At 44.6% G+C, this 27,585-nt stretch overlaps 1 protein-coding gene across 1 annotated transcript in view; it reads right to left on the reverse strand.

The window, feature by feature from the left end:
- The window catches only part of LOC126293465 (uncharacterized), an 84,554-nt gene that overhangs the window by 16,701 nt on the left and 40,268 nt on the right, over positions 1–27,585 (reverse strand). The window contains exons 2-4 of the mRNA XM_049986707.1: positions 26,665–26,800; positions 23,912–24,067; positions 10,300–10,460 (exon numbers count right to left, since the gene is read on the reverse strand). Of these exons, the coding sequence (XP_049842664.1) occupies positions 10,300–10,460; positions 23,912–24,067; positions 26,665–26,800 (453 nt within the window). The remainder of the gene's footprint in view (positions 1–10,299; positions 10,461–23,911; positions 24,068–26,664; positions 26,801–27,585) is intronic.

A 27,585-nucleotide genomic window follows, 5' to 3' on the forward strand; every position in this document is an offset into this window, starting at 1 on the left:
ACTGGTTTGATGCAGCTCTCCATGCTACTCTATCCTGTGCAAGCTTCTTCATCTCCCAGTACCTACTGGAACCTACATCCTTCTGAATCTGATTAGTGTATTCATCTCTTGGTCTCCCTCTACGATTTTTACCCTCCACACTGCCTTCCAATACTAAATTGGTGATGCCTTGATGCCTCAGAACATGTCCTACCAACCGATCCCTTCTTCTGGTCACGTTGCAACACAAAGTTCTCTTCTCCCCAATCCTATTCAATACTTCCTCATTAGTTATGTGATCTACCCATCTAATCTTCAGCATTCTTCTGTAGCACCACATTTCGAAAGCTTCTATTCTCTTCTTGCCCAAACTATTTATCGTCCATGTTTCACTTTCATACATGGCTACACTCCATACAAGTACTTTCAGAAGTGACTTCCTGACACTTAAATCTAGACTCGATGTTAACAAATTTCTCTTCTTCAGAAACGCTTTCCTTGTCATTGCCAATCTACGTTTTATATCCTCTCTATTTCGACCATCATCAGTTATTTTGCTCCCCAAATTGCAAAACTCATTTACTACTTTAAGTGTCTCATTTCCTAATATAATTCCTTCAGCATCACCAGAATTAATTCGACTACAATCCACTATCCTCGTTTTGCTTTTGTTGATGTTCATCTTATATCCTCCTTTCAAGACACTGTCCATTCCATTCAACTGCTCTTCCAAGTCCTTTGCTGTCTCTGACAGTATTACAATGTCATCGGCGAACATCAAAGTTATTATTTCTTCTCCATGGGTCTTAATACCTACTCCGAATTTTTGTTTTGTTTCCTTTACTGCTTGCTCAATAAACAGATTGAATAACATCGGGGAGCGGCTACAACCCTCTCTCACTCCCTTCCCAATAACTGCTTCTCTTTCATGTCCCTCGACTCTTATAACTACCACCTGGTTTCTGTACAAATTGTAAACAGCCTTTCGCTCCCTGCATTTTACCCCTGCCACCTTTAGAATTTGAAAGAGAGTATTACAGTCAACATTGTCAAAAGCTTTCTCTAAGTCTACAAATGCTAGAAACGTAGGTTTCCTTAATCTTTCTTCTAAGATATGTCGTAAGGTGAGTATTGCCTCACGTGTTCCAGTATTTCTACGGAATCCAAACTGATCTTCCCCAAGGTCGGCTTCTACTAGTTTTTCCATTCGTCTGTAAAGAATTTATGTTAGTAATTTGCAGCTGTGGCTTATTAAACTGATTATTATATTCTTCTTGAAGTCTGAGGGTATTTCGCCTGTCTCATACATCTTGCTCACCATATGGTAGAGTTTTGTCACGACTGGCTCTCCCAAGGCCGTCAGTAGTTTTAATGGAATGTTGTCTACTCCCAGGGCATTGTTTCGACTTAGGTCTTTCAGTGCTGTGTCAAACTCTTCACGCAGTATCGTATCTCCCATTTCATCTTCATCTACATCCTCTTCCATTTCCATAACATTGTCCTCAAGAACATTGCCCCTGTATAGACCCTCTATATACTCCTTCCACCTTTCTGCTTTCCCTTCTTTGGTTATAACTGGGTTTCCATCTGAGCTCTTGATATTCATACAAGGGGTTCTCTTTTCTCCAAAGGTCTTTTTAATTTTGCTGTAGGCAGTTCATAGATAATTCGGCAATGTTCACTGCCATTTGTGTATACTTGTGAACAAGCGTTTATACTGGAATGAAAGGAGGAGAATAGAAGAGAACGAGCATAACATGCAAACTATAGTCGCTGCCTATTTTAATTTTTTTATCTGTGCGCAAATGATCCTCACACAGCTTTCACTCGAAAACAACACTACTTATAGTAAGTAACAGGTCTACCGCATGTGCGGATATCCCAAGTAATAAGTGTGTTGCAGACAAAAGCGCACGTCTGTTGCAAATATTTGCGGGTTATCTTTAAACTGTACAAAGTAAATTTTTAACATAATTATGGTTTGCCGTCTGTGCCTCTTCAAAGTTAATATCGCGAAAATATGCTCGAAAAACACGCTTTCACTTGTATATTACCGCGTTTGCAGTCCCCGTTCAACAACAATCCAAAATTCATCGTCTTGTGCCACTCTTATATAAGTTACATGCAAAGTAAAAGAATTTAAATTTGAAATGACTGTCACTGAAATATGTCCAGCCTTAATTCGCCTCATAACCGAGTGCGGATTTTGAAAACTTTCTAGTGTTAACCTGCACGTGGAGATCTTTTTACCAGCATAATCCGTATCAGAAGAGCTGTATAGCAAAGAGGAAACAGACGGCATGGAAGGCGAGTGTAAAACCGTTGCGACTGCCATAATCTGCATTTAAACAGTAACGCGCGAGAAATGTTTGTGTGTTACTTTTCATTTATTTCATTTCGCATATGATTGTGAGAAATAAACTTGGTTTGTAGAATTACATATGCTAATCTACATTATTAGATTGAAAACTCGGGAAAAACCACAGCCGATCATGACCTACAGTCAGCAGTGTGACGAATGCATTTCGCACGCAGCGCTCTACCCGAACGCAAATCATCGTCATTCACGCCACCGAAGATACAGCGTTGCCAATTCCGCGACGTGGACAGGTCAGTTAGCTTTTTAGCGTCGCCTGCGACATCTGTTAACCGACGGAAAAACTATTTTTACGGTTGCCTGTTCCGCAGTATGCAAGGTCAATCTGTTTCATACGTGATCTGGGGCAGAACTATGTACACAACAGCAACGAAGTGTTAGGAAGTAAAACTGGAACGCCTAAGGGCAAGAGGGGGAAGGGATTAAAAAGATGAGTCATGATGGATGAAATGATCGTGTACAGAACTCTTCAGTGGGAGGCTGACGTGTCCCCAACATTTCCGCTTTCACAGCCACGCCTAGCTACTCACCCAACCCCATGCATCGCTTATTGTACTTTCATCTCCTCTTCCACTCAGCCTCCCATTTTCCTCTTTGCTCCCTCGCTGCTTGTCTGTCTCGTCTTGTATATGCGTGTGTGTGTGTGTGTGTGTGTGTGTGTGTGTGTGTGTGTGTGTGTGGGCGTGTGTGTCTGTGTGTGTGTGTGTGTGTGTGTGTGTGTGTGTGTGTGTGTGTGTGTGTACGTAACAAGCCCTTGTTTTTAATTTAATTACCCCTTCTCTCTGGCAGGGCGGTGATTAATGCCTCCCGTCCTGTCACCAGCTAGCTGGTTCTCGAAAACTGCCTGCCTCCGTCCACGTTACACACGGGTTACACGACAACAACCAACCACTTTTTATTTTAGCTATTCCGTGTCACTAATGTTCACTGGATATCTAGGTAATTTATGACCGTCCAAATGTAGTCTACTTTATGCAGTCCAGAGCTTGTCACAGACAATGATCCGTGTAACTACAAAGTATTCTTACATAATTACAAAGTAGTCTTTCGCACATGGAAATATACGAGAAAATGGCAAAAACCTTTCAGCATGAGAGTGGATAACTGTGATCAATAGTCTTCCAATAAGAACAGCCACTGAAATGTGATTCTGCAACTCCTGAACTATTTTCTATCTGAGCGACTGTGGATACCTATTCACCACTATCACATTTAGGTAGATAAAGTTACTAAATAAGCCTATACTTGTGTTGCGTATATTTCAAAGTACAAATACTATTCTCAGCTTATAAAGTGGATACTTCATAAGCTTAATGAAGCATTAATTCAAGACAAATCTTGATCATTTACAATCTTAAACTGTGTGCCGGACCGAGACTCGAACTCGGTTACGGCACACAGTTTTAATCCCCCAGAAACTGTCATATCAGCGCACACTCCACTGCAGAGAGAAAATCTCATTCTGGCAACATCCCCCAGGCTGTGGCTAAGCCTTGTCTCCGAAACATCCTTTCATCCAGGAGTGCTAGGTGTGCAAGGTATGCAGAAGAGCTTCTGTGAAGTTTGGAAGGTAGGATACGAGGTAATGGTAGAATTGAAACTGTGAGGACGGGTCCTAGGTCGTGCTTGGGTAGCTCAGTTGGTAGAGCACTTGACCGCGAAAGGCAAAGGTCCCGAATGGCTCTGAGCACTATGGGACTTAACATCTGAGGTCATCAGTAGCCTAGAACCTAGAACTACTGAAACATAAATAACCTAAGGACGTCACATGCCCGAGGCAGGATTCGAACCTACAACCGTAGCGGCCGCGCTGTTACCGACTGAAGCCTCTAGAACCACTCGGCCACAACGGGCGGCCAAGGTCCCGAGTTCGAGTCTCCGGCACACAGTTTTAATCAGCCACGAAGTTTCATATCAGCGCACACCGCTGTAGAGTGAAACTCTCATCGTCGATTTACAATATTTGTTTCGTGCCCTTTCACATAAGGTATATACACTCTTTGGCAGACAAAATAACATTGAATAACGCCTGGCACAGTCAAGAATATGCAAGAGCGATCCTGAGTTTCAATTGATACGTTATTTGTCTCGATCGTGATCGAGTTAAATAATCATTTTATTAAAAATGACATTGCAACGTATTCCAAGGTCTTAATTATGTGCCACCTTTTTCGACAACCTTGTCCAATCTTTGGAAAAAAATATGATGACCGTCACCAATCAGAGCACCATCTCCAAAAAATTCGTCATCTATAAACAGGGCTTGCATTCTATAGTCTTCTTAAATATGCTAGAAGGTAAGAGCGCAAATTTCTTCAGTAAATTTCAGATTGTGTTGCATGTTTTAGTAATCAAAAACAAATAGGCATCTTAACATAAATGAGTAACAAAAAATAGCAAATAATCATGTTATTCAACGACATATATATAATGTATTTTCCTTGTCTGTATTATTACAAGACATTTACCTCAGGAACTAAGTGTCTGTGGAATGTAAACATTTTACTGTGGAAGTGTTGAGGTGGTGGTGTGGTTATTACAGTGCTGTGTGTGTGCCAGGAAAACTTGTAGCAAAAATAGAAAATAAGACATCAATGAAATGATGTAGACAATAACATACAGGCAGGTTCGAATCCTGCCTCGGGCATGGACGTGTGTGATGTCCTTAGGTTAGTTAGGTTTACGTAGTTCTAAGTCTAGGTGACTGATCACCTCAGATGTTAAGTCCCATAGTGCTTAGAGGCGTTTGAGTAACATACAGCTCTCGTAAGGTATGCACTGAAATAAATTAGTCATTCCGTCAGGGTGCAATTTCCGTACATAGCCTCACTGGAACGTCTGCAAATAATGCTAATAACGCTTCAGATTAATACAGATGTAACTGTAAAACATCAAATGGTAGCAGCAAGCTGTCGGAACATGATTTGCTAATAAATATTAGTGAGAAGTGACTTTTTCAGTAAGAATCATTTCGTAGGAGACAAACTGCTGTTTGTTGCAGACCTTACAAGTTTAAAATTGGAAATTTGTAATAAGTTCCTATGGGACCAAACTGCTGATGTCATCGGTCCATAGGCTTACACATTACTTAATCTAACTTAAAGTAAGTTACGCTAAGAACAACACACACATCCTTGCCCAAAGGAGGACTCGAACCTCCGATCGGTGGAGCCGCGCGAACCGTGGCAAAGCGCCTGAGACCATGCAGCTACCCCGCGCGGCACGCCTTACAACGATAACTCAGCCCCCTCCCCTCTCAGATTTAGTGGTAAGAGGGCCCTGTAGACAGTGCACAGAAAACTGGACACAGATACAGCATGAAAAAAGGAAGAAGGTGTACTGAAGATGAATAGTGTCGCGGTTAAGTGGTCACAGTATTGGATTGCACAACTGGCGATCCGTGTTTACAGCTTCACTGGGCCAATTTCTTTGTTGCCGTTCGCCGTACTGAAATTCGTGTCTGTGTCGTGGTGTAACGTCCGTTCACAATAGCCCGGTGGGGGGAACGGACCTACAGTGAAAGATGATTTTCCGCAACTACTGTATTAGCAACCGAAAGGCAGTGGCTTTTCAATGGCAACGACAAAGTTTGAAGACAAGGCGACAAGTCAACCGAGTCCTCCACCGGAATGCACGTCTGTTGTGTCACATACGGCGTTAGTGACGGTGCGTGTATGATGAGAGTCTCTTATCGCAACACCTAATTCGTACGCCTGGTGAGTGTGTGAGATACGCCTCCTTGACAGATTTACGTGTCCTCTACGAATGAGAATGTGATCATTCCCAAGGAAACCGACGAAACCATAATAGTTTGTCATATAAGCTGCCACAATTGAACGCAGCAGTTTCACAATCACACAATTTCCCTGTGCTCTTTCAGAACGTATGTTTCTAACGTTTTTGAAGTTGTGTTCCGTGTTGGAAGTTTTGAGACTTGAATTCCTTTGTTGTAACACTCTCTTCTTGTCTAAGTTATTTATCGTCCACGTCTCACTTCCATAATGGCTACACTCCATACAAATAATTTCAGAAACGACCTCCTGACATTTAAATCTATTCTTGATGTTAACAAATTTTTCTTCTTCACGAACGCTTTCCTTGCCATTGCCAGTCTACATTTTACATCCTCCCTACTTCCACCATCATCAGTTATTTTGCTCCCCAAATAGCAAATCTCGTCTACTACTTTAAGTGTCTCATTTCCTAATCTAATTCCCTGAGCATCCCCCGACTTAATTCGACTACATTCCATTATCCTCGTTTTGCTTTTGTTGATGTTCATCTTATTCCCTCCTTTCAAGACACTGTCCATTCCGTTCAACTGCTTTTCCAATTTCTTTGATGTCTCTGACAGAATTACAATGCCATCGGTGAACCTCAAAGTTTTTATTTCTTCTCCATGGATTTTAATACCTACTCCGAACTTTTCTTTTGTTTCCTTTATTGCTTGCTCAATACGCAGATTGAATAACATCGGGGAGAGGCTACAACCCTGTCTCACTCCCTTCTCAACGACTGCTTCCCTTTTATACCCCTATGGAGTGTAGCCATGTATGGAAGTGAAACGTGGACGATAAATAGTTTAGACAAGAAGAGAAGCTTTCGAAATGTGGGGCTACAGAAGAATGCTGAAGATTAGATGTGTAGATCACATAAGGTATTGAATAGAATTGGGGATAAGAGGAGCTTGTGGCACAACTTGACTAGAAGAAGGGATCGGTTGGTAGGACATGTTCCGAGGCATCAAGGGATCACCAGTTTAGTATTGGAGGGCAGTGTGGAGGGTAAAAATCGTAGAGGGAGACCAAGAGATGAATACACTCAGCAGATTCAGAAGGATGTAGGCAGCAGAAGGTACTGGGAGATGAAGAAGCTTGCACAGGATAGAGTAGCATGGAGAGCAGCATCAAACCAGTCTCAGGGCTGAAGGCCACAACAACAACAACAACAAGAATAGTCCAGACGCGCTTATTTGTTGTTTTCATTTCTGTGAGACGTCTACGAGGTATCTCGCCTGCTCTTACTATTCATCGCATTTACTTTGAATGCTAATGTATCTTCACCACATTACTCGCTTTCTGCGGGGTGTTCCGCAGTGCCGTATGATTGTTAGCCGAGCCGTATGATTGTTCGCCTGCCTGGGTTACTTCCCTTCAAGTGGACTCTCCCAACATTCTACTGTTTCGTTTGTCTCAGCCAGCGTCAGTTGCATCGTTGGTGTGTGTCGTTACGTGTTGACGTGAACGTTCAAGTTTAGCTCCGATGTTCGTTTGTGTCGTTTTCGTCACTCCCCCCATTTTTTTTTTCAAGGAACCAATAAGCGCACATCGATACTGCAGTGATATTCTGTATCCATTCATAGGAGAACTTGTGTTAAGTGAAATACTGTACGATTATCTTCAACAAGATGGTGCAACCGCGCATACAGCTCGCGTTTCAATGTCACTGCTTGCTGATGTCTTTGGTGATCGACTAATTTCACACGGGCTTTGCCCTCCACTATCACCTGACCTAACACCACCAGACTTTTGCTTCTGGGGTGCAGCGAAAGCAACTGTCTATAAAAACCGTCCAAAATCCATCGATGAATTGTAAACTACAACATCCACTTTCACTGCTTCTGTTACAGAAGAAATGTTACAGCTTGTGTATGGAAACATGATTAGACGAATTGAATTGTGTATTCAACAAATGGGGGGGGTGACATTTTCGACATTAAATGTGAAAATTTGTAATTAAAAGTGCATATTTAATAAAAAAATAAGTTGTACTTAACTGAGTTTCATTTCCGTATATTCACTGCGGCATACGGCACACGCAGCTAAAAATCATACGGCACTGCAGAGAGACTTTTTGAACACCCCGTATAAGAAATGGGTAGTATGACCGCGTGGTCTGAGGCGCCATGTCAAGGATTGCGCGGACCCTCCCGTTATAGGTTTGAACTAGCACTCCTGAAAGAAAGGATATTGCGGAGAAATGGCTTAGGGATGTTTCCAGAATGAGATTTTCATTCTGCAGCGGAGTGTGTTTAAAACTCCCTCTGCCGCGCGGGATTGGCCGAGCGGTCTTAGACGCTGGAGTCACGGACTGAGCGGCTGGTCCCGGCGGAGGTTCGAGTCCTCCCTCGGGCATGGGTGTGTGTGTGTGTGTGTGTCTGTCCTTAGCATAATTTAGGTTAAGTAGTGTGTAAGCTTAGGGATTGATGAACTTAGAAGTTAAGTCCCATAACATTTCACACACATTTGAACAAAACTCCCTCTTGCCATTTACTTTATTAAAACTGGTTCAAATGGCTCTAAGCACTATGGGACTTAACATCTGAGGTCATCAGTCCTGTAGACTTAAAACTATTTAAGCCTAACTAACCTACGGGCATCACATACATCCATGCCCGAGGCAGGACTCGAACCTGCGACCGTAGCAGCACAGCGGTTCCGCAGTGAAGCGCCTAGAACCGCTCCGCCACAGCGGCCACCTTACTTTATTTTTGAAACTTCCTGACAAATTAAAACTGTGTGTCGGACTGAGACTCGAATTCGGGACCTTTTTCATTTCGCGGGCAAGTGCTCTACCAACAGAACTACCCAAGCACGACACACGCCCCGTCCTCACACCTTTACTTCTGCCACACAGTTTTAATCTGCCAGGAAGTTTCATATCAGCACACACTCCGCTGCAGAATGAAAATCTCATTCTGGAAACACCCCTAAGCCATTTCTCCGCAATATCCTTTCTTTCAGGAGTGCTATTTCAAACCTCTGACGGGAGGGCCCGCGCAATCCTTGACATGGCGCCTCAGACCATGCGGTCATACTACACATTTCTTATACGGGGTGTTCAAAAAGTCTCTCTGCAGTGCCGTATGATTCTTAGCTGCGCTTGACGTATGCCGCAGTGAATATACCGAAATGAAACTCAGTTAAGTAAAACTTATTATTTTATTAAATATGCACTTTTACTTACAAATTTTCAGATTAAATATCGAAAATGTCACCCCCCCCCCCCCCTGTTGTTGAATACACTATTCAATTCGTCTAATCATGTTTCCATACACAAGCTTTAACATTTCTTCTGTAACAGAACCAGTGAAAGTGGATATTGCAGTTTTCCATTCATCGATGGATTTTGGACGGTTTTCATAGGCTTTCGCTGCACCCCAGAAGAAAAAGTCAGGTGGTGTTAGGTCAGGTGATAGTGGAGGCCAAAGTCCCTGTGAAATCATGCGATCACCAAAGACATCATCAGTGACATTGAAACGCGAGCTGTAGGCGCGGTTGCACCATGTTGTTGAACATAACCGTTCAGTATTTCACTTAACACAAGTTCTCCTATGAATGGGTACAGAATATCACTGCAATATCGTTGTGCGCTTATTGGTTCGTCTGCTTAGCAGTCTAAGGCCATATCCACAATTACAACGCCATTGTTCATGCACATCAATCTGTTACACATATTGAGCTTAGACCGTTCACTGTTTCTATTTTCTCTTTTTCTTTCTCCCCCCCCCATTTTTTTTACTACAACTTGTCCCTGCTTTCCAAAAATTTTCAAATTCGTGTGAATTCCTAACGGATCAAATTGCGAAGGTCATCACTCCCAAGACTTTACATAACAAATGCTAAGAACAACACACACCATTGCCCGAGAAAGGACTTATGGGGGGGGCGGGCGGGGCAATCCGTGACATGGTGCCTCAAACCGCGCAACCACTCCGCGAGGCCCTGTTTTCGAGCTTGATCTGTGCTCAGTTTTCGATGGAATGTCCACTGGGGCCCCTTTCCACTATATCAGAGGAGGATGCGATGTTGAGTTTCCCTTGTTAGCACTGTGCTACGTTATACGAACAGACTGAATTTTCCCGCAACAGAACGCCCCACTGCAGCCGGAATGTGTAGTGTGCTGCACCGTGAAGAGGAGTACACTACTGAGGTCTGGCTTACCCCGCATTGGAGAAGTAGAGGTCGTTGAGCGCGACGGCTGGACTGGTGAGGTTGCTCATGTCCAGCGAGAGCTCCGCAAAGACGGCCAGATCGTGCACCGTTCCGTAGAGCGTGCCTTTGGGTCCGATGTCCATCAGCTGGCACTCGAAGCCGTAGGTCAGCTGCAGCAAACACACGAGTCATCCTTCAAACAGAGCTCTTTTCACCGTAAGTGCACTATCAAGCTACCAAAAAGAGTGAATACGAAGACACCCGTAAACGATTAGACATACTCTCAAACGTAACTGTGCTTGAACAAACACACTGAACGACCAAAGAAACTGGTACACCTGCCGAATATCGTGCAGAGTCCCCGAAAGCACACAGAAGTGCTGTCATGTCCTGACATAGGTGGGAGAGGGAATAAGGGGTTACTGGTCAGTCTGCGCTCCCGAGCGGTACATAGCTAAAGGCAGGAGGACAATTCACAGTGAAGGCATTTGATTGTTTTCTTCTATCTGAGCCAACACTGGTGCAGGCATTTACTGGAAATGCAGGTGGTGAGATTTCCTTAAGGAACTCGTCGTGGAGACACTTGAACAAACAGGGTTTAGAAATAGATGTTTATTCCAGACAGGGCTAACTAATGCACTGGAAGCTAGTTCTAGGGTTAGAAAAAAGCATGAATAGCACTGTTACAACAGAAGGCAGTGCGGAAGTCCCAGGAGTGGATGCTAACCACAGTAGCAAACCTAGTAGCATCTACATAATGAATGTGACACTGTTCACTGAGGCACTCCCAAGTGAGAGCAGACTTACGCAGAGCTGGACCGAGGCTGGAGTCGACGGACGCGGATTCGGCGCCCAGATCGTCTGACTGAGAACTCCGCCAAAAATGCTGAATGTAGGGGTTTTAAAGAGTCGCGTGGGGGCACTAGTTTTCCCGCTTACAGCCACCCAGCCAATCGCGTAGATCTCTTGCAGGTGCCTGCCGATCATGGTTTTGTTAGATCCCCTCTATTGTTCCTAAGGTGGGGGATGTTAATGCAGTTGTACTAAGTCCGTATTTGGTATCAACATTGTTCAGCTGGAAGCTAAACGTAACTACTCTGCCAAATAAGGCTTCCAACATTATTGTTGTACGTTATTTAGCCCCACCCCTCTGGGTCCCCGGAGTAGGAACTGCTAGGTCAACAGTTTTTGCAGTTTTCGCTCGCATTCTAACCCTTGTGAACCTACTGACGTTGCTTTCCTCAGGGCTGGTATACTACGTGCCTGTTGGGTACAAAGTTCTGCGATGGCAACCTACCACAGCGTCTAGACGACATATGAAGTTACATGTTAAGTCCTTGAAGACAAACTAACGGCCTGGGACCGCGTCTGGGGGTTCCGTATTTTGGCAAGACTCTTCCCTTACAGGTTATTTCATGTAACAATATCTCTCGTACTTTCGTCTTCCCTCACCATCGTCTCTGCTTCTGCGTCTTGGAACGCCTGTCCATCTTTCTCCTAGCTTCAAGATGACACTACAGTAGCAAGGAATAATCAACATATTACAGTGCCGCATCACGACGACGCATGGACTCGACTATTGTCTGAAGTAGTGCAGAAGGCAACTATTACTATGAATCCTGCAGGGCTGTCCCTAAATTCGTAAGAATGCGGGGTAGGGGGTGGGGGGGTGGGGGGGTGGGGGGGGGGGACCTCTTCCAAACAGCACTTTGCAAGGCAGCCCACATATGCTCAATAATGTTCATTTCTGGAAAGTTCGGTGGCCAGTGGAAGCGTTTAAACTCAGAAGAGTGTCCCTGAAGCAATTCTGGACGTGTGGCGTCGCATTGTCGTGCTGGAATTACCGGAGTCCGTCGGAATGCACAATGGATATGAACCAATGAAGGTGATCAGACAGCATGCTTACGTACGTGATACCTCCGAGAGTCGTATCTAGACGTATCAGGGGTTCCGTTTTACTCCAACTGCATACGCCTCACACCATAATACAGCCTCCACCAGCTTTAACATGCCCCTGCTAACATGCATGGTCCATGGAAGTTGTCTCATCCACATGAGTGCTAACCGGAACTCGTTAAACTTTGGTTACACGATAAATCAGACTAATCTGAAAGCCGTAAATTCAACTAAATGAATACGTATTACAATAACGAACAACTTAAATTGGAAGGAGCACATAGAAAATGTTGTGGGGAAGGCTAACCAAAGTCTGCGGTTTCATTGGCAGGACACTTAGAAAATGTAACAGACCTACTAAGGAAACTGCCTGCACTTCGCTTGTCCGTCCTCTTTTAGAATACTGCTGCGCGGTGTGGGACCCTTACCAGGTAGGACTGACAAAGTGAATCGAAAAAGTTAAAAAGAAAGGCAGCACGTTTTCTATTATCGCGAAATATGGGAGAGAATGTCACAGATGTGATACAGGATTTGCGGTGGACATCATTAAAAGAAAGGTGTTTTTCGTTGCGACGGGATCTTCTCACGAAATTCCAATCACCAACTTTCTCCTCCGAATGCGAAACTATTTTGTTGACACCAACATACATAGGAAGGAACGATCACGAAGATAAAATAAGTGAAATAAGAGCTCGTATAGAAAGATATAGGTGTTCGTTCTTTCCGCGCGCTATACGAGATTGGAATAATAGAGAATTGTGAAGGTGGTTCGGTAAACCCTCTGCCAGGCACTTAAATATGATTTGCAGAGTATCCATGTATATGTATATGTAGATACCCGTCCACGTCCATCCGCTCGATAAAATTTGAAGCGAGACCAGTACGATCAGACATGTTTCGAGACATCAACAGTCCAATGTCGATGTTGACGGGCCCTGGCGAGGCGTAAAGCTTTTTTTTTGTGCAATCATCAATGGTACATGAATGGGCCTTCAGCTCAGAAAACCCATATCGATGATACTTCGTTGAATCCTTGCAGGCTGACACTTTATGATGGCCGAGCATTCAATTCTGCAGCAATTTGCGGAAGGGTTGCACTTCTCTCACGCTGAACGATTCTTTTCGGTTGTCGTTGCTCCCGACGTTGCAGTATCTTTGCCGGCCGGAGTGGCCGTGCGGTTATGGGCGCTACAGTCTGGAACCGAGCGCCCGCTACGATCGCAGGTTCGAATCCTGCCTCGGGCATGGATGTGTGTGATGTCCTTAGGTTAGTTAGGTTTAAGTAGTCCTACGTTCTAGGCGACTGATGACCTCAGACGTTAAGTCGCATAGTGCTCAGAGCCATTTGTACCATTTGAGCAGTATCTTTCTTCGGTAGCAGCGATGTCAGAGATTTGGTGTTTCACCGAATTCCCGATATTCACGGTACACTCGTGAAATGGTTGTACGCGAAAATCACCCCCTTCATCGCAACCTCGGAGATACTGTGTTCCATCGCTCGTGAACCGAGACGTTAAGACTCAGTTAAATGTTAATAACTTGCCATTGTACCAGTAGTAACATACACTCCTGGAAACTGAAATAAGAACACCGTGAATTCATTGTCACAGGAAGGGGAAACTTTATTGACACATTCCTGGGGTCAGATACATCACATGATCACACTGACAGAACCACAGGCTCATAGACACAGGCAACAGAGCATGCACAATGTCGGCACTAGTACAGTGTATATCCACCTTTCGCAGCAATGCAGGCTGCTATTCTCATATGCAGACGATCGTAGAGATGCTGGATGTAGTCCTGTGGAACGGCTTGCCATGCCATTTCCACCTGGCGCCTCAGTTGGACCAGCGTTCGTGCTGGACGTGCAGACCGCGTGAGACGACGCTTCATCCAGTCCCAAACATGCTCAATGGGGGACAGATCCGGAGATCTTGCTGGCCAGGGTAGTTGACTTACACCTTCTAGAGCACGTTGGGTGGCACGGGATACATGCGGACGATCATTGTCCTGTTGGAACAGCAAGTTCCCTTGCCGGTCTAGGAATGGTAGAACGATGGGTTCGATGACGGTTTGGATGTACCGTGCACTATTCAGTGTCCCTTCGACGATCACCAGAGGTGTACGGCCAGTGTAGGAGATCGCTCCCCACACCATGATGCCGGGTGTTGGCCCTGTGTGCCTCGGTCTTATGAAGTTCTGATTGTGGCGCTCACCTGCACGGCGCCAACCACGCATACGGCCATCATTGGCACCAAGGCAGAAGCGACTCTCATCGCTGAAGACGACACGTCTCCATTCGTCCCTCCATTCACGCCTGTCGCAACACCACTGGAGGCAGGCTGCACGATGTTGGGGCGTGAGCGGAAGACGGCCTAACGGTGTGCGGGACCGTAGCCCAGCTTCATGGAGACGGTTGCGAATGGTCCTCGCCGATACCCCAGGAGCAACAGTGTCCCTAATTTGCTGGGAAGTGGCGGTGCGGTCCCCTACGGCACTGCGTAGGATCCTACGGTCTTGGCGTGCATCCGTGCATCGCTGCGTTCCGGTCCCAGGTCGACGGGCACGTGCACCTTCCGCCGACCACTGGCGACAACATCGATGTACTGTGGAGACCTCACGCCCCACGTGTTGAGCAATTCGGCGGTACGTCCACCCGGCCTCCCGCATGCCCACTATACGCCCTCGCTCAAAGTCCGTCAACTGCACATACGGTTCACGTCCACGCTGTCGCGGCATACTACCAGTGTTAAAGACTGCGATGGAGCTCCGAATACCACGGCAAACTGGCTGACACTGACGGCGGCCGTGCACAAATGCTGCGCAGCTAGCGCCATTCGACGGCCAACACCGCGGTTCCTGGTGTGTCCGCTGTGCCGTGCGTGTGATCATTGCTTGTACAGCCCTCTCGCAGTGTCCGGAGCAAGTATGGTGGGTCTGACACACCGGTGTCAATGTGTTCTTTTTTCCATTTCCAGGAGTGTATCTAACAACTGTGCCAGACACTTGTTGTCTTATATAGCCGTTGCCGACCGCAACGCCGTCTTTTGCATGTTCACATATCTCTGTATTTGAATACGCACGCCTATGCCAGTTTCTTTGGCGCTTCAGTGTGTTATCGATATGTTAACGAGACTTTGTGAGCGTAATGTCGAAGAGCGTAAAGCTTACAGCTGATGCAAAAGCTGCTGATGTTCTCAAACCAAGATACACAGTGTAATGTCACAATTTTACATGTACAATTTTACCATCGAAATGACAGATCGACACTGTGCGATGTATGTAGGAATCAAGGATGCTATAATCTTGCAGAGAGATACGAACAATACTATCATCTCTCATTGAAATACAGGGTGAAAAGTATTTAAAGCGACAAACTCTGGGAGGTTGTAGGGGACATCAAAACAAATATTTTCCCCTAATGTCATTTTTTTTCCTATGAGGAATAATTAAACCGGTAGAGGAACATTTCTTTGGCGGCAAATTAATTAAACCAACATACACTTTTCCATTTTTTTTATAACCAAGAGACAACACATTATCACAACCCAATTTCAATTACAGTAGATTTTCAAAAATGCCTCCATTGACACGTAAACAAAGGTTACTCCGTCGTATCATGTTTTGTCTGACACGGGCAAAAACCGCAGTAGTATCCTGAAATGTTCCTGCTGCTGCTACTATCCGGGCAACCAGATCCTCTTCTGGTGCAACAGGAGTCTACATCTACATCTACATGACTACTCTGCAATTCACATTTAAGTGCTTGGCAGAGGGTTCATCGAACCACAATCATACTATCTCTCTACTATTCCACTCCCGAACAGCGAGCGGGAAAAACGAACACCTAAACCTTTCTGTTCGAGCTCTGATTTCTCTTATTTTATTTTGATGATCATTCCTACCTATGTAGGTTGGGCTCAACAAAATATTTTCGCATTCGGAAGAGAAAGTTGGTGACTGAAATTTCGTAAAAAGCTCTCGCCGCGACGAAAAACGTCTATGCTGTAATGACTTCCATCCCAACTCGTGTATCATATCTGCCACACTCTCTCCTCTATAACGTGATAATACAAAACGAGCTGCCCTTCTTTGCACCCCCTCGATGTCCTCCGTCAATCCCACCTGGTAAGGATCCCACACCGCGCAGCAATATTCTAACAGAGGACGAACGAGTGTAGTGTAAGCTGTCTCTTTAGTGGACTTGTTGCATCTTCTAAGTGTCCTGCCAATGAAACGCAACCTTTGGCTCGCCTTCCCGACAATATTATCTATGTGGTCCTTCCAACTGAAGTTGTTCGTAATTTTAACACCCAGGTACTTAGTTGAATTGACAGCCTTGAGAATTGTACTATTTATCGAGTAATCGAATTCCAACGGATTTCTTTTGGAACTCATGTGGATCATCTCACACTTTTCGTTATTTAGCGTCAACTGCCACCTGACACACCATACAGCAATCTTTTCTAAATCGCTTTGCAGCTGATACTGGTCTTCGGATGACCTTACTAGACGGTAAATTACAGCATCATCTGCGAACAACCTAAGAGAACTGCTCAGATTGTCACCCAGGTCATTTATATAGATCAGGAACAGTAGAGGTCCCAGGACGCTTCCCTGGGGAACACCTGATATCACTTCAGTTTTACTCGATGATTTGCCGTCTATTACTACGAACTGCGACCTTCCTGACAGGAAATCACGAATCCAGTCGCACAACTGAGACGATACCCCATAGCTCCGCAGCTTGATTAGAAGTCGCTTGTGAGGAACGGTGTCAAAAGCTTTCCGGAAATCTAGAAATACGGAATCAACTTGAGATCCCCTGTCGATAGCGGCCATTACTTCGTGCGAATAAAGAGCTAGCTGCGTTGCACAAGAGCGATGTTTTCTGAAGCCATGCTGATTACGTGTCAATAGATCGTTCTCTTCGAGGTGATTCATAATGTTTGAATACAGTATATGCTCCAAAACCCTACTGCAAACCGACGTCAATGATATAGGTCTGTAGTTAAATGGATTACTCCTACTACCCTTCTTAAACACTGGTGCGACCTGCGCAATTTTCCAATCTGTAGGTACGGATCTATTGGTGAGCGAGCAGTTGTATATGAGTGCTAAGTAGGGAGCTATAGTATCAGCGTAATCTGAAAGGAACCTAATCGGTATACAATCTGGACCTGAAGACTTGCCCGTATCAAGGGATTTGAGTTGCTTCGCAACCCCTAAGGTATCTACTTCTAAGAAACTCATGCTAGCAGATGTTCGTGTTTCAAATTCTGGAATATTCCATTCGTCTTCCCTGGTGAAGGAATTTCGGAAAACAGCGTTCAATAACTCCGCTTTAGCGGCACAGTCGTCGATAACAGTACCATCGGCACTGCGCAGCGAACGTATTGACTGCGTCTTGCCGCTTGTGTACTTTACATACGACCAGAATTTCTTCGGATTTTCTACCAAATTTCGAGACAATGTTTCGTTGTGGAACCTATTAAAGGCATCTCGCATCGAAGTACGTGCCAAATTTCGCGCGTCTGTAAATTTTAGCCCATCTTCAGGATTTCGCGTTCTTCTGAACTTCGCATGCTTTTTCCGTTGCCTCTGCAACAGCGTTCGGACCTTTTTTGTGTACCACGGGGGATCCGTTCCATCTCTTACCAATTTATGAGGTATGAATATCTCAATTGCTGTTGCTACTATATCTTTGAATTTGAGCCACATCTCGTCTACATTCGCATAGTCAGTTCGGAAGGAATGGAAATTGTCTTTTAGGAAGGCTTCTAGTGGCACTTTATCCGCTTTTTTAAATAAAATTATTTTGCGTTTGTTTCTGATGGATTTGGAAGAAATGGTATTGAGCCTAGCTACAATGACCTTGTGATCACTAATCCCTGTATCAGTCATGATGCTCTCTATCAGCTCTGGATTGTTTGTGGCCAAGAGGTCAAGTGTGTTTTCGCAACCATTTACAATTCGCGTGGGTTCGTGGACTAACTGCTCTAAATAATTTTCGGAGAATGCATTTAGGACAATCTCGGAAGACGTTTTCTGCCTACCACCGGTTTTGAACAAGTATTTTTGCCAACATACCGAGGGTAGGTTGAAGTCCCCACCAACTATAACCGTATGAGTGGGGTATTTATTTGTTACGAGACTCAAACTTTCTCGGAACTGTTCCGCAACTGTATCATCGGAGTCTGGGGGTCGGTAGAAGGAGCCAATTATTAACTTAATTCGGCTGTTAAGTATAACCTCCACCCACACCAATTCGCACGGAGTATCTACTTCGACTTCACTACAAGATAAACCACTACTGACAGACACCAACACTCCACCACCAATTCTGCCTAATCTATCTTTCCTGAACACCGTCTGAGACTTCGTAAAAATTTCTGCAGAACTTATTTCAGGCTTTAGCCAGCTTTCTGTACCTATAACGATATCAGCTTCTGTGCTTTCTATTAGCGCTTGAAGCTCAGGGACTTTTCCAGCGCAACTACAACAGTTTACAACTATAATTCCGACTGTTCCTTGATCCAAGCACGTCCTGTAATTGCCAAGCACCCTTTGACATTGCAGCCCATCCCGCACTTTCCCGAGGCCTTCTAACCTAAAAAACCGCCCAGTCCATGCCACACAGCCTCCGCTACCCGTGTAGCCGCCAGCTGAGTGTAGTGAACTCCTGACCTATTCAGCGGAACCCGAAACCCCACCACCCTATGGCGCAAGTCAAGGAATCTGCAGCCAATACGGTCGCAAAACCGTCTGAGCCTCTGATTCAGACCCTCCACCCGGCTCTGCACCAAAGGTCCGCAGTCGGTTCTGTCAACGATGCTGCAGATGGTGAGCTCTGCCTTCATCTCGTAAGCAAGACCGGCAGCCTTCACCAAACAAGGTTGCGCATCTCTCCCCACATGTCTGGGTATCGAACAGGCCATGGTACAGGACTACCTCTGCTAACCCACTTTTCTGGGAACCGTCGGTCCAGGAATCGACGCACACGACGACTGAAATGTGCCGGCGCCCCGTCATGTTGGAACCACATGCGTTGTCATGTAGGGAGCGGAACGTCTTCCAGCAACTCTGGCAATGCTCTGGGTGGATATTCAACTGGTTCCAGGTTGTGGACACGCTGTAACTGAAATGGACGTAACAATTGCTTTCGAAGGACTGTTCTTACATTCGTCTGATTCGTCCCCATGTTACGTGCAATTGCACGAGTGCTGATTGAAGGATCCCACTCCACATGCTGCAAGACAGCTTCCTCAAATTGCAGCGTTCTTACCGTGCAATGGCGTCCCTGTCCAGGTAACCTGCTAAATGATCCGGTCTCACGCAGACGTTGGTACACAGCAGCAAAAGTTGTATGATGCAGGATACGGCTATTAGAATATTCTTGTTGATAAACCCGATGTGCAGCTCATCTGTTATGGTGCGCTACGTAGTACGCACCAACCATATCAGTGTACTCACTCCCGGTGTATCGCTCCATTAGTAAACAGAGACAAAGCACTACTACACTGGTGGACAGCAGTTGCCTACAACTGAAGAGCGTAATACGCCCTCTCTCAACTGGAGATCGTAATGCGGCCTCTAACAACTGAAGAGCGTAATACGGCCTCTACCGATTTAAATAATCGTCATAGGAAAAAATGACATTAGGGAAAAATATTTGTTTTGATGTCCCCTATAACCTCCCAGAGTTTGCCGCTTTAAATACTTTTCACCCTGTATTATCACGTAGAAGAAGGTATACTTAGATGAATGACTAGCACTAACTTCACTTAACGAAGGTTTATTGAACACTTGCACATACAAGAGCGCGGAGTGAACTGCCTCCAGCCAGAACACGCACAGTATATATACAGCTACAGAACATTCCAGTGCAACGATACTTGACACTTGTGGATACGTCTAGAATGTACTCGAACAGAATATAGAAATCAAAATGGTACAGTCAACGTGAGTTTTGAACTCACGAGCCTCCATTCTATAGTTACGTATCATAACCACCACACCACGGTACTAGTCAGCGCCTGCTGCAACAATATAATTTTTGTTTTTATCTGGAATGTTAATTATGTTGACTGTTGTTCTTGGGACTAGTGTTGTCATTCAAATTACCTCGAAACTACGGCAGCTCTATAGATACATTGTGTTCTATTCGAATAAATAAAGGAGCTCATCGCAACTGATTAATAGGTGAGACACGAAATTAATTATTCTTTTGCAACTACACACTCATAAATATCTAGAGAGCTCCAGATATCTACGATAACGTTCATATGCAGCGACGCTGGGGGCATGGCGAACGAACCTGAGACCACACGGGCGATTGCTTACAGGATCAAGAATTCTCAATTAGCGTTAACAGCGCATTATCAAGACTTCGTTACTCCACGTATTACCCAAACGACTTGTCGTTGCTGTTGTGGTATTCAGTCCTGAGACTGGTTTGATGCAGCTCTCCATGCTACTCCATCCTATGCAAGCTTCTTCATCTCCCAGTACCTACTGCAACCTACATCCTTCTGAATCTGTTTAGTGTAGTCATCTCTTGGTCTCCCTCTACGATTTTTACCCTCCACGCTGCCTTCCAATACTAATTTACTGATCCCGTGATGCCTCAGAACATGTCCTACCAACCGATCCCTTCTTCTAGTCAAGTTGTGCCACAAACTCCTCTTCTCCCCAATTCTATTCAATACCTCCTCATTAGTTATGTGATCTACCCATCTAATCTTCAGCAATCTTCTGTAGCACCACACTTCGAAAGCTTCTATTCTCTTCTTGTCCAAGCTAGTTATCGTCCATGTTTCACTTCCATACAAGGCTACACTCCATACAAATACTTTCAGAAACGACTTCCTGACACTTAAATGTATACTCCATGTTAACAAATTTCTCTTCTTCAGAAACGATTTCCTTGCCATTACCAGTCTACATTTTATATCCTCTCTACTTCGACCATCATCAGTTATTTTACTCCCTAAATAGCAAAACTCCTTTACTACTTTAAGTGTCTCATTTCCTAATATAATTCCCTCAGCATCACCCGATTTAATTTGACTGCATTCCATTATCCTCTTTCTGCTTTTGTTGATGTTCATCTTATATCCTCCTTTCAAGACACTGTCCATTCCGTTCAACTGCTATTCCAAGTCCTTTGCTGTCTCTGACAGAAATACAATGTCATGGGCGAACCTCAAAGTTTTTATTTCTTCTCCATGAATTTTAATACCTACTTCGAATTTTTGTTTTGTTTCCTTTACTGCTTGTTCAACATACAGATTGAATAACATCGGGGAGAGGCTACAACCCTGTCTCACTCCCTTCCCAATCACTGCTTCCCTTTCATACCACTCGACTCTTATAACTGCCATCTGGTTTCTGTACAAACTGTAAATAGCCTTACGCTCCCTGTATTTTACCCCTGCTACCTTCAGAATTTGAAAGAGAGTATTCCAGTTAACATTGTGCAAAGCTTTCTCTAACTCTACAAATGCTAGAAACGTAGGTTTGCCTTTTCTTAATCTTTCTTCTAAGATAAATCGTAAGGTTAGTATTGCTTCACGTCTTCCAACATATCTACGGAATCCAAACTGATCTTCCCCGAGGTCCGCTTCTACCAGTTTTTCCATTCGTCTGTAAAGAATTCGCGTTAGTATTTTGCAGCTGTGACTTATTAAACTGATAGTTCGGTAATTTTCACATCTGTCAACACCTGCTTTCTTTGGGATTGGAATTATTATATTCTTCCTGAAGTCTGAGGGTATTTCGACTTAGTAAATAGTAAATCACTGGGAAGCCAACACTACAAACCAAAATCTCGTCCAAGCAATTTTCCAACACACCATACAACACCACAACAAATAAAATAATATAACAACAGCATGTCCCGCATAAAACCAATACGCCTCACGTACGGGTTTATCGTTTCCAGTGGATTTGCCTGTAAAATGGCAAACTGTTTGTAAGTTGTCTACACTGCATTTTATCGGAAGGTTGAGTGCAGCTGTTTATTTGCGTCAGTTGTTGTGAGAATGTCGTACTGTTGAGCTGTTACTGAAATGGGGCTCTCTGCATTAGAACAGCGAATTGATATTGTGGTGTGTTGGATAAAGACAGGCTCCATCAAGCAATGTAAGGAAATGTCGGAAAGGAAATATTGTGATAGGAAACTCGCAACGGCCTATGTACGGGAAATGGAGAGCTGTAGGATCTGTTCTGAGTGTGCGGAGGAATATGCGATCGACGGTGGGGATCCCTGAAACTACACACAAATTTCGAACAGACATTTCGAGAAGTTACAGTAATTCGGTAACGAGGTTTTCGCAGCAGTTCACTGTATCTCGTACATCCCTTCGTCGCGTGCAAAAAGATATGAAATTAGAAGCCTCTCGTGTGAGTATGGTGCAGAAGTTGTAATTTGAGGATCAGCAAAAAAGAGTTCATTATTGCAAGTGGCTGTTAACAAGTATTGCTAACTGCTAATTTGAATCTTCGCTTAACGTCATGTCAGAAGACGTCACGATTCATTTGTCACGTTATGTTAATTCCAAGAATTGCGGGCACGTGTCACAGGACAACCGGCATATTCTGAACCAAGAACCTCTACTTGGTGTCTCCAAAGAGACTATGGTCGTATGTCAAGTATGTTAGCGTCAAGACACAATCAATGACATGTCTGCACCATAGCAATGGAGACACTATCGAAGGCAGTGCTGCCAAAGCTAAGTTACAAAACACTGCCTTCCGAAATGCCTTCAGAAAACAGGACGAAGTAAATATTCCAGAATTCGAATCAAGAACAGTTGCCATCGCGAGTAAATATGCTCGGAGTAGTGAAACAACTAAATTCACACAATTAAAGCAAGTTTTCAGGTCCAGACTGTACACCAATTAGGTCCCTTTCAGAGTATGCATCCTATCTTATCACCTGCATACATTCTTGACCACTGTGCATTCCGACGGGCTTGGGAAATCCCAGCAGGACAATGCGACGTCCCACACGTCCCGAGTTGCTACAGAGTGGCTCCAGGACCTTTCTTGTGAATTCGAACAGTTCTGCTGCCCACTAAACTACTCAGACATGAACATTGCTGAGAACATAAGGGATGCCTCGCAACATGCTGTTCAGAAGAGATCTCCACCCACTTGCCACCCTCCGCCACACACCGCCAGGTGGCTTGCGGAATATGGATGTCGATGTAGATGTAGTCTTACGGTTTTATGGACAGCCCTTCAGGTTTCATGGTGATGATTGCCTCCAGCACCACTTCAGGCATTGGTCGAGTCCATGCCACGCCGTGTTGCGGCAATTCTGCGTACTCGCTGTGGCCCTACACCATATTAGGCAAGTGTGCCAGTTTCTTTGGCTCTTCCGTGTGTTTAATACTATATGGTAAAAGATTAGCAGAATGGCTACTGAAAGAACATCGCTCTCATGGACCTGATGAAATGGCGAACGAAATGAGTGAGTCACTGTAGTCACTTCCTCTGAGGAAGACAGTGGGGGTACCCATGAAGAGCTGGAGATTCTAATCTATCTGACGCTAAAGAAAACCAAGAAAATTTTATGCAAGATAAAGAAACTTTCCCCCGGCATGATTCACGATTCTGCCAAAAACCGCCAGTATTCGCTGTTGAGAAGTAGTTGATGTCAGGTTCCACGTGTTTATATGCCCGATACGTTGAATGCTTGAGAAATATCGGAACTCACGTCGACTGCAGTGAAGCCGAGCGTCATGTTGACCTTGAAGTGGAGGTCGGAGTAGTCGAGAAAGGCATCCCCGGCCCTGACCACCTGCGACAGCCCGGACAAAGAGCCGTCGAACAGCCCCACCTCTCCGTGCCACACCGTCCCCAGCGGGCCTTCCTGGAAGAAAACAATGAGAACAGCATGTTACACTCACTTGTTCATTTACAGTGTTCTGTAGAACCCGTCATTTGAGATGAGTGAAGAGTCAAACAACAGATTATCAATAAGTCCAGAAATTCGTAGCAACACAATCGGTACATTTATCATCAGGGCTTATTACCATTCTAATCCCATATTTTAAAAAGCCTATCAGTCCGTAATTTGGCGATTTTGAATTTACTAGTAACTCAGATGCTTCATGGGCAACGGCCTTGCCGCAGTGGATACACCGGTTCCCGTGAGATCACCGAAGTCAAGCGCTGTCGTGTGTGGCCGGCAGTCGGATGGGTGACCATCCAGGCAGTCATGCGCTGTTGCAATTTTTCGGGGTGCACTCAGCCTTGTGATGCCAATTGAGGAGCTACTGTACCGAATAGTAGTGGCTCCAGTCAAAGAAAACCATCGTAACGGCCCGGAGAGTGGTGTGCTGACCACACGCCCCTCCTATTCGCATCCTCAACTAAGGATGACACGGCGGTCGGATGGTCCCGATGGGCCACTTGTGGTCTGAAGACAGAGTGAGTGATGAGATACTTCATATCTGGAGTGTTTAAAAAAGGACTTTACTACTTTAAAAATTATTCTAGCGAAACATATATATCTTAAACTAAGGATGTATGTGGCATCCACTGGTTATCCTGCATACTTCCCATCGGAAGTTGGGTTGTTTGAGGAAGGAGACTAGACAGCGAGGTCATCGGTCTCATCAGATTAGGGAAGGACGGGGAAGGAAGTCGGCTGTGCCCTTTCAAAGGAACCATCCCAGCATATGCCTGGAGCGATTTAGGGAAATCAAGGAAAACCTAAATCAGGATGGCCAGACGCGGGATTGAACCGTTGTCCTCCCGAATGCGAGTCCAATGTGCTAGCCACTGCGCCATCTCGCTCGGTCCCATCGTAAGTCAATTTCATCCCAAACTGTCGGCCATCCTGATTTAGGTTTTCCATGATTTCCCTAAATCGTTCCAGGCTAATGCCGGGATGGTTTCTTTCAAGGGGCACAGCCGACTTCCTTCCCCATCCTTACCTAATCTGATGAGACCGATGACCTCAGTTTTTGGTGGCCGCGTGGGATAAGCCGAGCGGTCTTAGGCGCTGCAGTCATGGACTGTGTGGCTGGTCCCGGCGGAGGTTCGAGTCCTCCCTTGGGCATGGGTGTGTGTGTACGTCCTTAGGATAATTTAGGTTAAGTAGTGTGTAAGCTTAGGGACTGATGACCTTAGCAGTTAAGTCCCATATGATTTCACGTACATTTCTTTTTAGTTTTTGGTCTTCTACCCCAAAAACAGCCCAACCCACCCCAATCTCGCTGTAGCACTGTGGGTGTAACTTTCTCACTAGTGGCGTTAATTCTTGCTCTAACAATCAGGTTGGGAAGCCGGCACAGGAGGTACAAACACGATATCCTTGTTGAGTCCCCATAAAAAAATCGAGTGGTGTCACGTCTGGGGAATGTGGGAGACATGCAATTAGCGTATCAAGGCCAATCCATTTACCTGGAAAGCGGTCACTGAGAAAATCCCAGACGATAGCCAGCTAGTGGGGTGGTGCACCATTTTTCATGAAGTAAACATTTCGTTCTTTGTCATCCTCATCGATCTGTGATATCAAAAATTATAACGTATCCAGGCACACTATCCCGTTGATGGTTCTCTCACGGAAAAGAAAGAGGCCATCCACTTTGTTCTTGCTCGGGTCCAGTGAAGGCAGCCATCTTTAACGCAACTGCCGCTAGAGCAGTGCGATTCGGTACTAGCGAACAACACGCACAAAACTTTACGTATTTCCCTACAAATTGACATAACAGTCACCTCTGTAGGTTCTATGAAATGATCGGTATTAATTTTCAAAATTATTAAGTCCTTTTTGAAACACCCTGCATAACAGCACAACTTGAAATTAGAGGGGTATCAGTCCGTCAATTTCTGTACATTCTATAGGATTCAGAAAAACAAAGTATTTTTTATAGTCAATGACTGATGCACTTGGAAAAATAAAGAGACACCAGCCCTTGCCACTTTGAAAAGAAAGCTGTGATATATGCATTCAGTACATACCAACAAAGGGGGCATGAATGGGATATCAAATGATTATAGGTAAAAGACACAGCCATACATCTCTAAAGGAAATAGCTAGATTTAAATGAGATGCTAAGAATCACTACAGATCGTCGTATTAAAATGTGTACAATTAAGTAATTTTCTTTGTACTATAAACCACTGAAGATGCTTAGCATGTATAACCGAAACTTGTTTGGCATACACAAATTAATTTAGCTGCGAACGACGGAATTTTTCTCGTCTGTACGATAAAGAATAACTGAAGCAGCCACAGAGAATGCAAATGTTAACAATATCAAATGAAAATATTAACCACTTTTACTCGTTTGTAAAGCGATCGGATGTCGGATGTTCTTTTACAAATGTGAGTTGGATTCCTTAAAACATGAAAAGTGGGAGGAGAGTGGTTATTAACAATCAAACTTAATATAATGTAACTACTACGTTTTTGGTAGTGGACATTAGACCACTTTGTGTTACGGTGTCTGTCTTTACCTCTGAGAAGCTCTGGACGTCATCCGGCAATGCGATGGGGTCCAGCCCATGATCCGCCAGGAACTGTGCGATGTTGGGCAGCACTTGGTCGATGTAGTCGTTGATGTTGGCAGCGTTCAGCGTGCCGAAGTGCCTCCTGAACAAAAGTGATTTGTCGCGTCAGCAACACAGCGAGGGTTTAAACATTCTGACAGGTAAGACCAGTGAGTGGAACTGGGGCTGTAATGCAAAACGATTAAGAAGAAATATCTGAATGGTGCGAAGAGTGGCAGTTGCCTTATATAACGAAAAGAGTGAGGTCATCCACATGAGTGCTAAAAGGAACTCGTTAAACTTCGGTTACACGATAAATCAATCTAATCTAAAAGTCGTAAGTTCATCTAAGTACCTAGGTATTACAATTACGAACAGTTTAAATTGGAAAGAACACATATAAATGTTGTGGGGATGGCTAACCAAATGCTGCGTTTTATTGGCAGGACATTTAGAAAATGTAACAGATCTACTAAGGAGACGGCCTACACTACGCTTGTCAGACCTCTTTTAGAATTCTTCTGCTCGGTGTGGGATCCTTACCAGATAGGACTGACGGAGTACATAGAAAAAGTTCAAGGAAAGGCATCACGTTTTGTATTGTCGCGAAATATGGGAAAGAGTGCCACAGAAATGATTCAGGATTTGTGCTGGACATCATTAAAAGAAAGGCGGGTTTTCGTTGCGAAGGAATCTTCTCACGAAATTCCATTCACCAACTTTCTCCTCCGAGTGTGAAATTATTTTGTTGAGACCGACTTACACAGGGAGGAACGATCACCAAGACAAAATAAGGGAAATCAGAGCTCTTACGGGAAGAAATATGTGTTCATTCTTACCGCGCGCTAGACGAGATTGGAATAATAGAGAATTGTGAAGGTGGGTCGG

The sequence above is a fragment of the Schistocerca gregaria genome, chromosome 10 (genome assembly GCF_023897955.1).
Source record: "Schistocerca gregaria isolate iqSchGreg1 chromosome 10, iqSchGreg1.2, whole genome shotgun sequence".
NCBI classification, from domain to species: Eukaryota; Metazoa; Arthropoda; class Insecta; order Orthoptera; family Acrididae; genus Schistocerca; species Schistocerca gregaria.